The sequence below is a fragment of the Cyprinodon variegatus genome, unplaced genomic scaffold, assembly GCF_000732505.1.
Source record: "Cyprinodon variegatus isolate N-32 unplaced genomic scaffold, C_variegatus-1.0 Scaffold435, whole genome shotgun sequence".
NCBI lineage: Eukaryota > Metazoa > Chordata > Actinopteri > Cyprinodontiformes > Cyprinodontidae > Cyprinodon > Cyprinodon variegatus.
In genome coordinates this window covers 384,055-398,719 of record NW_015150888.1, presented here as the reverse complement: position 1 = coordinate 398,719, position 14,665 = coordinate 384,055, and the positions used below count along the sequence as shown (strand labels likewise).

Here is a 14,665-nt window from a genome sequence, read left to right as displayed (position 1 = left end):
ATGCATTCTGGTTAAATGATGTATGCTAGCTCCTGTAGCGCTAGCTCCATTTTGTCAAAGCAGAATTAGTAACGTTAAACCTTTTCAGTTTGAACTGGAATACATTGAAACTGATAACATTATAAAGATTGAGGAAGACCAAACTAAGGAAGTTACCCGAAGAAGCTGGTGTTTGTGTGGATGCTGCTAGGTGCTAAGAGATGCTTAAGCCGGGCTTGCACTGCGATTTTTTGCCCTTTTTGGGGCGACTTTCCAGTCGTGCGAGAATTTTCCAATCCGCCCGACTTTCAGTCTGATCGTGCGTCGTGTAGTGTACAGGTGGTAATGAGGGGCGATCAGCCTCTCACGACCAACTCCTGATTAGGAATCGTAAGGTCGGAAGAAAATTGTTCAGTGGGCATGCGCAAACAAGGGAAGTTCGTTCTGTAAAATTGACATACCATAGTAGCCAGGTTTGCTCAGCCATGTATTTGTCCAAATACGTTATCGCCTTTTCTTTTTAGGGCTTTCAGCACAAAATTGCACAAATTGCCAAGGCATCGCGTTTCTCTCTAGTGAGCTTCATATTCCTCTTCTACTCATTTGGCTTCCGGATAGACGAGTCAGAGTAGCTCCATCTCACTGCGGAGCTAAGTCCCACGTCGTTTTTAGACGTAGAGTTTGATCAGAGAGATCGCATCAGAGCGTCGTGTTGCACATACATCGTTAACTGTGAACTCAAACTGTTGGACGAAACCGCAGGGTTTTGTCGTACAGCGTGAACTGTAGCTGCGTGCAACGATTGAAAAAATCGCACAGTGTATGCCCGGCTTTACCCAGATATGGAGCTATGTTACAAAGAGCCCCAGTTTCCAACTGAGACTCTTGACGGTTAGCATTGGGAAAATTTTTCACGAATGGAGAGGCTTCATTGTCACCGTAAACATTATCTTCCGATTTGATTCTTATGTTAGCTTCTGCTAATTGTGTTAGGTATAGCTAATATAGTAAACAGTAGATCACAAATTGATCACATTTGTTTACTTCAACAAATATCTCATATATAGCTCATGAAAACTTTGGGGCGGTGATGCAATGTCTATATTTATACCTTGCAAATGCGTTAAAAAACAACTCTGGTAATGTTAGCTGTCCTGTTGTTCGTAGGTTTTCTTTAAGTAACACCTAACTCATTCATTAACCCAGCAGGCATTGTGCAGGCGAAAAAGATGGTGACCTCTATGAGTGGAAAATATAACATGGAATTTTAATTTTGAAGTAGTGATGTGTTTTTTACACGTCACAAGCTGCAATTTTTAAGCTAACAGAAAAATGATAACGTATTTAGGCTGAGATATTCAATGAATCGTGGATCCTTTTGAGTGAGCAAAAAAAAAAAGGCAAGTAAATGTATGGTTGGGTTAGTATTAGCATTAAGGGACCTACCCACCGGCAAACAGAACGGAAACAGAGTGGGTGAGCTTGAGAACGCCACCTACTGGTTAAAACTTGTAGCTATCACCTTTAAGGACATGTTCGTAGGGACAAACTGGGTGAAAGTTACTGTATCCCTCAAAGTGCTTTGGTATCTCTCCATACAGAACCTCTAAACACATGATACAATCAACATTCAGCCATTCTCGGTTGATGAAACCATGCATGAACAGCACAACAGTAAACACGTCTGTACGCCTGATGCATGCTGTTATTTTTTTCCACTCTTTATTCAGTCAAAGCAAGTGCTGGATGACTTTCCCGACGATGAAAGATGCAGCACAAGATAGGACCAGTCTCCTCTCATGTTCTCGTTGACCTGAGTTAACAAGATGCATCAGCCCAAACACTCAGACAGAGATGCCAACTTACTATGGTATGGACTGATGGAATTAATGTGGGCAACTAAAAACAAAGACAGTTCATAGATACGAATTATAGTATGTAATGTGTGCTTGAAAGGTCGTCATCAGAATCAAAAGAGAGTTTGTTAAATTCCTGTTAAAAAAATGTAAAAGTAACCCATCTGTGCGTACAGACTGGTCTTCGTTAATCGGGTCCTGGACGCTGCCAGTGGTCTGCGGCACCCAGGGGGGGTCGAAGATGGGGACGCAGGGCATGCCAAGGATTGGAGACGGCAGAGTGAAGTTGATGCTTGGTGGAGGGATCTGATAGAAACAGCACAGAAGTGGTCAGAAAGATTGGTTATCACATCAATGCCTTTTGCACCATTGGTTTACATTTTCATCACTGCTGCACTTTATAAATAGAAATGTTCCTCTTCACTGCTAAGCTGCTGCTCATTCACTGTCGAAAAGCTGCACGTAAAGGAATTTCGTTTTGTGTACACTCTGGGTACTCCATACTTTGAAGATCTGCTGGGCTCCCTCCTCCATCCGAGGCCACACCTGATAGCGGAAACGCCACAGTGTGTAGAACTTTAGGACGGAGTTGATGCGCTGACAGGCCTCCTGGTGTTGGAACTCCGCCATCATCATTTCGGTCACTGCGTCGGGGACCTTGACGGCGCAGAGGAGGAACATGGCGGCTGAAGGAGCGTGAAAAGGGTAAATGTTAGTATTTGTATGAGCTGAAGGGCAAAGTTTTCGCTCCAGAGTGTCGACTAACCAGCTGCAGCCGCCATATGCTCGTCAACGCTAAGCAGCAGCTCCCAGGCGGCGGGCTGAATGTCTCCATACATGTCATCAGTGAGAATCGGGGCAGCCTTTATCAGCAGTGAAAGAGGAGCTGGGGACAAACTCATCACCTGAAAAGAATCACGGATGATTTGTTTTACTTCTTTTACTTGATTTTATTGTTGTAATTGTTATAAAATAAAATTTTGATTGAGTTGAAACTACTTGAGAAAGCCAGCTAACCTGGTTGCGGATGTACTTGAGCATGCCGGTGTCCTTCTTCCCTTCTGCGTTGGAGTCGGTAGGTTTCCTCTTCATGGAGGGAGTCCTCAGGCAGGATTTATCTGAACACTACATGGAAAATCACACTTTTTAGAAAGCCCACGCCGTACTCTAACCTTCAATAGCTCTTGCTTTTTACCTCCTTGTTCTTCTTTGCGCGTCCACCAGGGGCACCAGAGGCACTGTCCTCTCTCAGGCTGTCCACCGTCTCACCGTAAACGAGCTTGATGGCGCGGACAAGACGGGCACAGGAGCGGCCGTGATGCTGGTAGCAACGTGGGTGACAGAAGTCTACGTGTGTGCAGATGAAACTCTGCTGGTTACACAGCAGAATCATTATCTGTAAGGAAACAGAGACGGACGACAGGGAGGGAGTCAGATACAGAGTGAATTTGGTTCCTTTATTTTGCAAGGAACATGCTTTGTAAATGGAAATAAAAGAGAAAGAAACATAAATCAGGAAATTAAACACTGAAAATTTTAATCAAATCGATAGTCACTTTGCTATTTTCCTTAATTTTATATATATAAAAAAAGAAACACTGAAAAAATAAAATCTAAGAAAACAGCCAATTTAGTCTCATTAAGCTTTTTTTTGGACTGAATATTTTTTTCTTAAATTCACATTAAGAAAACATGTTCTTTACAACAATAATGGAACAAAGTTCACTCCATAGAAGACAGACAGTAGGACCAACAGCTGAGGTTGATGGACATACATGGAGCCAGGACATGTTGCGATGGTAGTTGTCTTCAGCTCCTCCTGAGCCCTGGCCCTCAGGCTCAATGCTGGGTTCACTGGTGCTGAAGGGACTTCCTGCAACATTAAACATGAAGACTCATTAAAAATGGAAGAAAACTGCCATACACTGTATAAAATTAAATAAAAACACTACAACGCTGATATCAAGAAAAGATATCACATAAAAAGTTAATTTTATCTAAACTATCAGATAGAAATACTGAAAATAATTTTATCATTTGTTGAATCAGAAGAAAAACTGGCAGCAGGAGAATACGTCAAAAATGCAAACAAAGTAGATAAGATGCTAACGCCTATTACTTGAAACAGAAAATGGGGTAAAAAAGGGAAAAAATAATAAAAAAAAAACTGAGAGAACGGCAAACTTACCCTTAAAAACCCTTTTAGAGTAAATATTTTTTTTCAAATTTTCATAACTGGACTGAATTTTTTTTTTCAAATTTGCATTTTAAATACATCTTTGGTTGCAAATTCACTACACACATGTTTACAAATACACTTTCTGCAGCTGTTTTGCTCTTTAAATTCAGCATATCTTCATTTTTTCAGTTTAACTTTGGGAACTTTCAGTGTAACCGGTTGCATTGAAATTCAATTTAAATCAATTCAGTTTATTTCTATAGTGCCAATTCACAACACATGTCATCGCAAGGCACTTAAAAGTTCACCAGATCATACAATCAAATTGATTCTATCTAAGGAAAACCAGTTGATTGCATCGACTCATTGACTCGAATGCACTCCCTCACACTAAGCATGCTTGTAGCGACAGTGGAGAGGAAAAACTCCCTTTTAACAGGAAGAAACCTCCAGCAGAACCAGGCTCAGTGTGAGCGGCCATCTGCTGAGGCCGACTGGGGTTCAAGGAGACAGAAGCAGAGATACAATGTGCTGGACAGAACCCAGGGGAAGGGAACCCAAATGTCTATCAAAAGGTCGACATTAAAAATGATTATTTTAGTCTAGCCTAGACAGCCCTGACTAAATCTTTGAGTATATGAATCAACTTCTATGAATTAATTAGACTTGATTTAGAATTGGAAAGTCTTTTTTTTACACCATATTATGTTGAATAAGTGAACATTATATCCGATTGTATATATTAATCCACAAAAAATACCAACATCAAACAGTGTAAAGTACATATTTTACTTAACTAATTTAAGTTGCTTCTTCTATGGTGTAAATTAGAAGAAAACACATTTCAAAGTGTTTTCCCCTCTTTGCTTTAACCTCTAAAAACCTTTGAAGTGTGACATCAGACAGCAGCTTTGTACAAGTCTTCAAGCTGAGCCTGGTGTTTCATCTCAACCTCACCGATGTCAGTGACGGTGTCCCTGCTCTGCGTTTGTGACAGCAGCCCTTCTTCGTTCTCCGACTCGGAGTCCTGCCGAGACAGCTTGGTGCTCTTCAGGCTCCCCGCACGGCGGATCGAAGAGAGGGACCCCCCCTTTTTCACACGGAAACTGCGGGCCCCTTTGATCTGAAGCAACCGAGCGCCTCCGATTCGAATCTTCCTGACAGGTGCTGGGAAGCGACAGGAGTAACAGAGATTACCTACCATCAAAAGGAAGCAGTTCGATAAAACCAGGGCTGCTGTAGTCTCACCCTGAGGCTCCTGGGTCTTCTTCTCCTCTCCCGTCGTGTCAGACTTCAGAGTGTGGCTGCTGCTGTTGAGAGAGTCATGCCCATCTTCATCATCCAGGATTCCCGCAAAGCTGATCTTCCTCTCGTAGCGATGGCGGCCCAGCTCCGGGTCCAGACGCAGACGGCAGCTGTCCAGGTCCTTCATCAAACACATTAATGTCGCTCAGTTGTGTTGATATGACAGCATGGAGTGAATGTTTCTCCATTATTGTTGCAGGGGATTCAAAAATGAAGATTTTAAAAACTTCTTGACTGAAAAACATTTGGACTAACTTTGCTGACTTCAGATTTTATTTTTTCAGATGATTACTATTTTTCTTTTTAATTATTTGTCACATTTTTTTTATTTTCAAGCAATTATTTTGAAATATTTCCTATTTTCCTAATTATTATTCATTTTGTTTTTGCAAAATTCAAATTATTTGAGTGTAAAATGTAAGAATTTGTATCAAAAGAGAGTGCTTGAAATAAAGAAAACCTTTAATCTGAAGGAGAAAAATTTGAAAATATAAAATCTAAAAAAAGAAAAATTTTATTTTGAAAAAGAAAATTATTTGAAAACAACAAATAAAAAAAATCAACAGAAAAACAAAGTTATTCTCAAAAAGTTTTTTTTATTATGATTTTTTAAGATTTTTTTTAAGTTTCATTGCTTAAAATTCCAATTTTTTAAATAAAAATCGTTTTCTAAAATATGGAAATTATCATTTAAAAATGCGTATTTCTTTTTTTAACTTTCCATTAACAAAATATTTATTCTTTCTAAATTATTTTTCAAGAAAAGCATATATTTTTTATTTCCATTTACAAAACATTTTTTTGCAACAATGATGTAACAAAATTCACACCATACACAGGCTTCTCCTTTAGAACATTAAAAGAATTACCGCAAGCTGCTCGGTTCGAGGGCGGGGTAGGCAGGGGAACGTCTCTCGCAGGAAGGTGGTGATTTCCAACAACAACTGACAGGCGGCCATCTTTAGAGCAAAAGGGCAGCCGCATTTTGTGGGATTAACCGTGTCTGTGGATAAAAAAATTATTTTAAACTTACAAACAATAAAATGTGCATTATAAGTTAATTCAGAAATGTTGAATTTAAAATAAAGCTAATTTTTCAGAGTATAACACAGACAATGTTTTCCAGAAAGTAGTCTTTGCAAGTATACTCAAAGTATTCAAATTAAAACTGAACAAAGAAGTATACTTTCAGTTTACCTTTTGTGTACTTATCAATGATATACCCAAGTTAATGTTCTTGATACATGGCTTATGGTAAAAGTCTATGCATATACAAAGTACCTCGTGCTTTAATTACTTTGATTTCTAGAGTGCATTTTTTTTTTCCAAATTTTATTTTACCATTTTTTCCCCATTTCCATGTGCAAGACTTGTTATCCACTTGCAACAATAATGAAACAAAATTTACTCCATACATAGTCAAAAGTATGGAAGGAATCTTCAAACATCAATTTGTATCTTCAAGCAATAATTTGTAAGCCCTTTAAACTTATTCTCAGATAAATTAAGGTATGCATTTAGAATAGGCCGTATTATGTCCATACTTTGACTAGGCTTTACTAGGTCTTTAATTTGACTAGGCTGTACTAGGTTTGTACTTTGACTAGGCCATACTGGGTCTTTCCTCTCACTAGGTGGTACTATGACCGTATGTTGACTAGGCCTTACTAGGTCTGTACTTTGACTAGGTTGTACTAGGCCGTACTTTGACTAGGTTGTACTAGGCCATACTTTGACTAGGTTGTACTAGTCTGTACTTTGACTAAGTTGTACTAGGTCTTTGACTAGGCCATATTAAGTCCCTACTTTAAATAAGCTGTACTCGGTCCATATGTTGACTAGACCTTGCTAGGTATGCACTTTAACTAGGCCTTACTAGGTCTGTAATTTGACTACAGTAGGCCTTAATAGGTCCATATGTTGACTAGGCCTTACTAGGTCTGTTCTTTGACTAGGATGTACTAGGTCTGTACTTTGACCAGGGCGTACTAGGTCTGTACTTTAACAAAACTGTACTAGGTCTACACTTTTACAAGGCCATACTAGGTCTGTACNGTCTGTACTTTGACCAGGGCGTACTAGGTCTGTACTTTAACAAAACTGTACTAGGTCTACACTTTTACAAGGCCATACTAGGTCTGTACTTTGACTAGGCCATACTAGGTCTGTACTGGTCCATACTTTGACTAGGTCGTACTAGGTCTTTACTTTGACTAGGCTGTACTAGGTCCTTAATTTGACTAGGCCATACTAGGTCTGTACTGGTCCGTACTTTGACTTGGCCATACTAGCTTTGTACTTTGACTAGGCCGTATTAGGTTTGTACTTAGAAAGTGTTCTGATGTTCCTTACTGTCCTCCAGATAATCCTCTTCCTCATCTTCTTTTCTCATTCTGCGCTTAGTCTCTTCGTCATAAATATAACCCAGAATGTTGGCGGGACTCTCGCTGTCCGAGTGACAGAGCTCACTGAGCCTTGTGCCGATAGCCTAAGAAGATAAAACACAGAAACTGTGATCGAAGGCTCATTTCCCATTGTCACCAGGACCATTCCATGTACGTTAAACTCACATCTCCCCACTGGCAGAAATGTTTGGCAGCGTTCCACTGGAGCTTCTGGTTTCTTTTGTTGCCCACTATTGGCGACCGACCCCTGGATAGGCCCTTTTTGGTGATGTTAACATGGTGGCCCTTCATCCACTCTGGCCAGTTCCCACGGTTACAACGGTGGACGAATCTGGCACATTCTAGGAAAAGGGAAGCACGGGCCACAACTGGAGCCTCCTAAAATGAGAAAATAAGTAAAAAAAAAAGTATGAACAGATTGATTTTGACATTTAACACTACATTCAGAGTAAGGAGTACCAAATCTAAAGCGGCAGCAAGGATGGAGGCATCGGGAATGGTTCCTGGCTCACAGCAGTTTAGGAGAAACTGGAAGCGCTTCATTCCCTGCCGGATCGCGCCCAGATTCACCACGTTCTTGTTTTTCATGGCCTCTTGACTAGCTGCTAAACGCTCCTGAAAACCATGAGGTCCTGGAGAACGAGATACAGATGAAAGGCGGTACAAAAGAGCAGGTGATAAGAACTTTATCAGAGGAAAAACTTCAGTGAGGATTTCAAGTTGTATAAGGCAAGATGGCTTTCTGTTACATTTAACAATTATTAATGGAAAAATGAGTGAGAGATGATACAGCCACATGCTGAGCTTACACTTGAATAATGTATTTCTTTTCTTTTTTACTGTGGGTAAGTAGGGCTGCCAAAGGATGCTCAGTGATACTTTTGTTTAAATAGCATCCAAAGAAAATGACAAGTGTGAGCACAGCTTTACGGAGATCAAGCTGTATGCAGACGATACCGTCTTTTCTTAGGCACTGGAAAATACCACCACCACATCACCACAGAAGAGACAGAGGGAGCACCAACAGCATCATGCTTGAACTGGCATGGAAATATGCTCAGCAGCAGAAAGATGGTCTTCAAGAGATGAGGTATTTAGAAACAATTCCGGGGTTTCAAGAACATCTGGTGCGTCCTTTTGATAAAAAAAGGGGCATGCAGAACAACACAAGAACTTATTAAAATAATGTCTGGTTATTTTGAGCTTTTTAAGATATGACTCCCACAGAAAGGTCCAAAAGGGGAAAAAATACAAAATGGAAATATTTTCAGCAATAGGTTTGACTTTTTTGAAAAATATAAGTTTAAACATGTATTTTCTGCATCTATTGCTTGATTAGTACACTTGTGTGTCGGAAACAATTAATTATATTATCCTTGATGATGTACATCTAGATTTGCATGCAATCGACTCACAACACGTTTTCGCCTTTGCAGCATTATGGATTATGAAGTCAGTTTTCTGCCAAACGTGCACGCGCATAATAAATACTCATATGATCTGTTTTATTTAAAATACACGCATGTAAGCTTCTCTCCACTCGCATTTTGAATTTTTTTATGCATGCAGATTTAATACCATGGTCCCAGTCTTTTCTTTTGAGTTTTCAGCTTCCCTTTGATATATGTTTTTTTTTGTTTTCTAGTTTTAATTCCTATTTTGTGGTGTTTTCTGGAAATATTTAAATTCTCAGGTTTTTCTTGGTTGCCCTCTTGTGTTGTTCTCCTTTTCTCTAGCTCCTTTCTAGAAGTCTCTGTTCACACCTGCTCCCAATCAGCTCATTAGTCTCGTCTTTGTTTAGTCTCCTATATATACTCTCCCTGTGCAGTTCCTCAGTGCTGGTTCCTCGTGTTTTTTTTGGCTTCCCATGTAAGTTTTCCCATGTTGTCTGGTTTTTTGTTTTTTTTTTCAGGCTACTTTTCTTGCTTTTTATTCACCCAGAAATTCTCTCCTACTCAATTGTGCTCTCATGTCAGCTTTGCCACTTTTTCTTGAGTTTTTACAGCACTAGTGGTTCATTTTTCTGACAATAGGCTGGCAGGAAAGGGGGTATGAGAGACATGAGGTGGAGAGACATGCAGTCAAAGAACTCTGTTGAGCCATGCCAAGGACTAAGGCCTCTGTACATGGGTCATGCGCACTAACCTCTGCGCTACCCACACGCCAGCTTCTGTCACTTTGAGGATGGCGTCAACCTCACAAAGTAAACTGCCTGAGATTGGCTACACTTCAGGGAGATAATATATTTGATCATAATATACCAGAATAAGTAACAGACCTCAGTAACCACCAAGACACACCTCGATTAATCAGCTTGTACAGTATGGAAGGAAAGATAAAGAGCTGCCTGAATATCAGGAAGTAGCTGTGCATAGTGGGAGAAATGAATCTACTTCTTTGAGATGCGGAGGCCCCTGATGCGATCAATTGACAGTAATACACATATATCATCCTTTACCCGGAGCTTTGACCATTACCGGTACTTGTTTTTGCTAAATGTTACCCAATTCTCATGATAGGTATGTAGATGTGAACAGAATGTGTTGTGCTGTTTTGAGGAGGCAGGAGAACAGTCTCCGCAGACAGCTCAAGACATAGGTTAAATGTTTATATTATACTCTTTCTTTTCCCTCTTAGAGGACAGCAGAGCTCTTTAGGCCCCATAAAATTGAAAAGCCCTGATAACCCATCCACTCCCACCCCTTTCCTCCAACCCAGACACACAATCCTAGTTTTCTATTAATAAAACTATTGATTTATTCATTTTACTTAAGTTTATGAAATACTAACAGTGGAGAGAGGCACGTTCCTGGCTTTTATACTTGATTTTTGTTGTTTAAATATGAATACTGTAAATATTTAAAAATGAATGCAACCATTACTGTTCCAGTTTCTTAATTTCTTCTTGGTGAGATGTATTTCTTTTTATCTACAGGCTGGAAATGCCCCAAGATATGATTTCAGAAATCTGGTCACCTTATTCAAGTAAACAGTAGTTTACATGTCTATTTTTTTTTTTATAAAATTGCTTTATGAGTAATATGTGTGTGCACTTTTGGTACAATTCTTACTTCATAGTCACCTTATCCTCTACACTTGTCCCGTGTTAAATAAATACAAGTGAGGGTCATGGGGTCACTAGAGAGTCCACAAATAAACCTACAGGGCAGTGATTCCAAGGCGTACCTTTAGTGATCCGCGAGTGCATTGCAAGGGGTGCATGAAAATATTTTATTTCTTAGGTAGGAAAATTAAACAAGCTTTTATCAACCGAAAAGTAGGTTTTTCTTATGTTTGAGTTCACCTACAGCTTTGATAAACATAACTAAGCAGAGGAACATACTGGATGTAGAGAACATGTTAACGAAGCAAAGTTAGATGACTTGATGAAAACATAGTAAAACTAATTAAGTCAGTCGGATGATAATGAGCTTTTCTATTTTTTGTTCCAAATTCATAACAAGTGAGTTTAAATATGATTATAAGGGAGTTACAGTTTTATAGATACAGGTTTTAATTAAATTTTTTTATATATTTCATCTCCTTACTAACGTTCAGGCAACATATTTATGTTGCTTTTTATGTGAGATGCAAATCAAAAAATGCCTAAGTATTAAATGCAAAAATAAAATGTTAATTAAAATAGTTTTAATTTTATAATCAGGTATTGTACGCTCCACTTTTGGACAATCAGTCCTTTTGACTGAGAGGGGTACTAATGGTATGAAAAAATGAACGAAGGGGTACACAAGGCAAAAAATGTTGAGAAACACTGCTATAGGGGGCCAGTTAAAATCCCGTTTCACTTTAACTGTGTAATAGCCCACTTACTGTGGCCCAAAGTGTGCAGATTTATATTTTCAATAGATCTTATAAAGGTAAGTTGCATCTGATGACCCACACAGTGGAATCAGATTTTGGTTAAAAAGGGGAATCATTGCATTGTTGTTCTAAACTTTCTGAAAACTTCTTGTAGCGAGACCTTATAGTGATACTGTATGATCAAAAAGACTATGATGATGAGAGGACTAATTCAGCAGCTGGAGGCTATCCAGCAGACATGGGAAGACGGAGGATCTGGTGAAAAATAGAACAGACCACCATGACTCAGCAAAGACAGGACAAGACACGACAGCACTCGGACAAAACGGAGATGGGCGGGACAGAAGGAAAGAAAAGAGACGAAAGCAGGATGGATTGTGGGACATCCCAGGGTGGGGGAGGTCTACCATCTTTCTCTTCTGTGTGGTGAAGCTTGGATGGATTCCTCCTGCCAGACCTCCATTTACCGAGCCGCTTGAAGAAATTCTCCTCCTCGTCCCTGCCGTACTCCGGCCCCGCAGCGCCCCCTTCAGACAGCTTCACTGCACTTGTGAACTTCACCTGATACAGCAACATAAAAATATAAATCTGCATTGTAAAGCCAGATTATGTCTGATTGGTCATGTTTCGCTTATCAGAGAGCGATAAATCATTTGTATGGAGTGAATTTTTGTTCAAGTGGTCAATGGAAAAAAAAATGCCAACCAGAATTGCATCTTTAAATCTAATTATTTTATCGTATTTATTTTCTAATTTAATTAAATATAAAAAAATGTATTAAAATTTTTCAAAAATATTTCATTTCCATATTTTCTATTTTTTTATTCTAATTTCTGTTTTTCAAATGGAGTTATACAGATAATTTTCTTTACACTACTAGGACAGGCTTGGCCTTATTGAACTTAGCAACAACATTTTTATTGGTGAAGAGCAAGTGTTTCTATTCGGCTTGAAGTTAAAAGAAGGTGATATAATGCATTTTGAAAAGAATGTAATACGTAAACTGAAATTAAATTTTTTTCAAACTTATACAATTTGTCAATTGCTTATAAAAAAAATCAAGCATTTTAATTGTAAAATCTTTACATGTTTATCAACTCCTCAAAAAACATGAAAATATGTAATTCGTTAAAAAAAAAAATATATCTGAGAAAATAGCAAACCTATTCTCAAAATTTACAAGCAATGCAACAATAATTGGACATAATTTACCCCATACCGCTGAGCTTTCTTACAAAGCTCCCATAGTATGATTACAGGTTTTGGACAAAATTATGACCACAAATCTACAAAAAATATAAGACACAGGAACAGGATCTTTATATCTGAAGTTACAGATAAGGCTGTTGCTCCTGCTGACCTTTGAGCTCTGTCTTATGAAGGACAGGCGATCCACTGAGCTGATGTCCAGCAGGTCCTCCACCCCATCGGTCAGGCCAGACAGGGAGGAGCGCTTTAGCCAGTTCCCTGAAGAAATCCAGAAAACAAACATCTGATACAGCTAACGAAGACATTGAACTTTGAATTCATCAACTGCTTTTAAGGTAAAACAGAAATATAAGCATGCGGGGTCAAACTGAAAGGAAACAGAATAACACATAAGGATACTTCAGGTTCCTTTTGGAAAATACATTTTAAAACATGGATCAGATATTTGTCAAATTTAAGTGGTGTTCCGCAGGGTTCTCCCCTTAGCCTCTTTACTTTTTATCATCTATTTTCCCTACTTGAATGTGACATACATGTAACCATTTAGACTGAGAACAACACAGTAAAGTACCTGAATAAGTATGTAGTTATTTCTGAAACTATACAGTAAATCTCAAAGGTCATAAAACTAAGAGAAGATTGCTAATTATAAAAATAGAGAAGCTTTTAATGCTCCAACATTTAAACTGATTAACAATATCTTGATAGCGGTGGCAGTTTGGGATCCATCAGTAAAATGAAGGGTTTACAAGACACACAATAGAAGATTTTCCATTTAATTCAAAAATTGTGAATTGCAAATTTGACAATTATAAGTGGTGTTCTACAGGGTTCACCCCTCAGCCCACTAAAATTAGGTAAGGTACCACTGTTATGAAACGTGGAAAGCCACAAGAGGCAACAGAACTGCTTGGATGTGCCTAGTTACCTGAACAAACAAATTAGTCGGGTAAACATTTTCATTACTTAGCAAACTGATAATATATATATATAGATATATATATCTATATATATGTCTATTTTAATGCTCAAAAGACACTTCTTTTCCAGCTTTATGGCATTTTTTGAAGTATAGCATGGGATCATATGGTCATAAAACAAATGATTGACAAACTAAAAGGTAGGTTTAGTCATGCGGAACATGTATAGATAAATAAAAAGAAAAAAATGAGCTAAGAAAATGGATGTTTTATATTTTTACAAAGTTGATTCCAAACTGGAGCAGCGTGCACACATGGGGTACACATGACAAAGACAAGCAGACATGATAAAAAGAAGATATGAGGATGGATCCATGTCCACATACGTAAAACAGAGCGAGTGATTGGAAGGCGGGCGGTCCTACGGCATGCTAAGGCACACAAAGGGACAGACAGAGGATTGAAGAGATGTAATGATCCGACCTTTCGGGATGACGGGATGTTGGACAAACAGTACAGATATCAAACATATGGTCATGGGAGAGCAAACTGCTGCTGAAATCAAGAAAACTTGGTCATTTGCTTTAAGATAAAACAAAAAACCTTTGTTTTAAACTAGACTATCAGAGAATGTTGGACTTGCCTATGGGGAGTTTGAGTTTCTTGCGGAGCGAAATGCGTCGGGATCTGGAACGAGAACGGCGGTCGGTGGTGGTGCCAGAATGCGCCGTGGTGCATTCCGAAGTGTCCTGCTCTGACTGGCTGCTGGTGTCGCTGGCGGCACTCTGGGACTTGAACATCTTCCTCCAGAAGTCCTTCCTGCCAAGGAGGGCGCCCGGGATCTGTTCGTCACTAGCCGCACGTAGAGGAGAGGAAGCAAGGCAGGTTTTGAAAATTTGTTCAACAAATGTATGGAGGGAAATTTGTTGGGTTATTATTGCTAGCAAAGAACAGGTTTTGTGATTGGAAATAAAAAAAAAAAAAAAAAAA

The 14,665-nt window shown here is 39.0% G+C and overlaps 1 protein-coding gene across 1 annotated transcript in view; it reads right to left on the bottom strand.

The window, feature by feature from the left end:
- Positions 1-14,665, bottom strand: part of unc80 (unc-80 homolog, NALCN activator) — an 88,546-nt gene that overhangs the window by 42,264 nt on the left and 31,617 nt on the right. The window contains exons 19-33 of the mRNA XM_015388797.1: positions 14,319-14,527; positions 12,907-13,013; positions 12,014-12,107; positions 8,184-8,356; positions 7,890-8,102; positions 7,672-7,807; positions 6,189-6,322; positions 5,263-5,440; positions 4,972-5,181; positions 3,611-3,708; positions 3,031-3,231; positions 2,853-2,960; positions 2,602-2,740; positions 2,340-2,521; positions 2,010-2,141 (exon numbers count right to left, since the gene is read on the bottom strand). Coding sequence (XP_015244283.1) covers positions 2,010-2,141; positions 2,340-2,521; positions 2,602-2,740; positions 2,853-2,960; positions 3,031-3,231; positions 3,611-3,708; positions 4,972-5,181; positions 5,263-5,440; positions 6,189-6,322; positions 7,672-7,807; positions 7,890-8,102; positions 8,184-8,356; positions 12,014-12,107; positions 12,907-13,013; positions 14,319-14,527 — 2,314 coding nt within the window. The remainder of the gene's footprint in view (positions 1-2,009; positions 2,142-2,339; positions 2,522-2,601; positions 2,741-2,852; positions 2,961-3,030; positions 3,232-3,610; positions 3,709-4,971; positions 5,182-5,262; positions 5,441-6,188; positions 6,323-7,671; positions 7,808-7,889; positions 8,103-8,183; positions 8,357-12,013; positions 12,108-12,906; positions 13,014-14,318; positions 14,528-14,665) is intronic.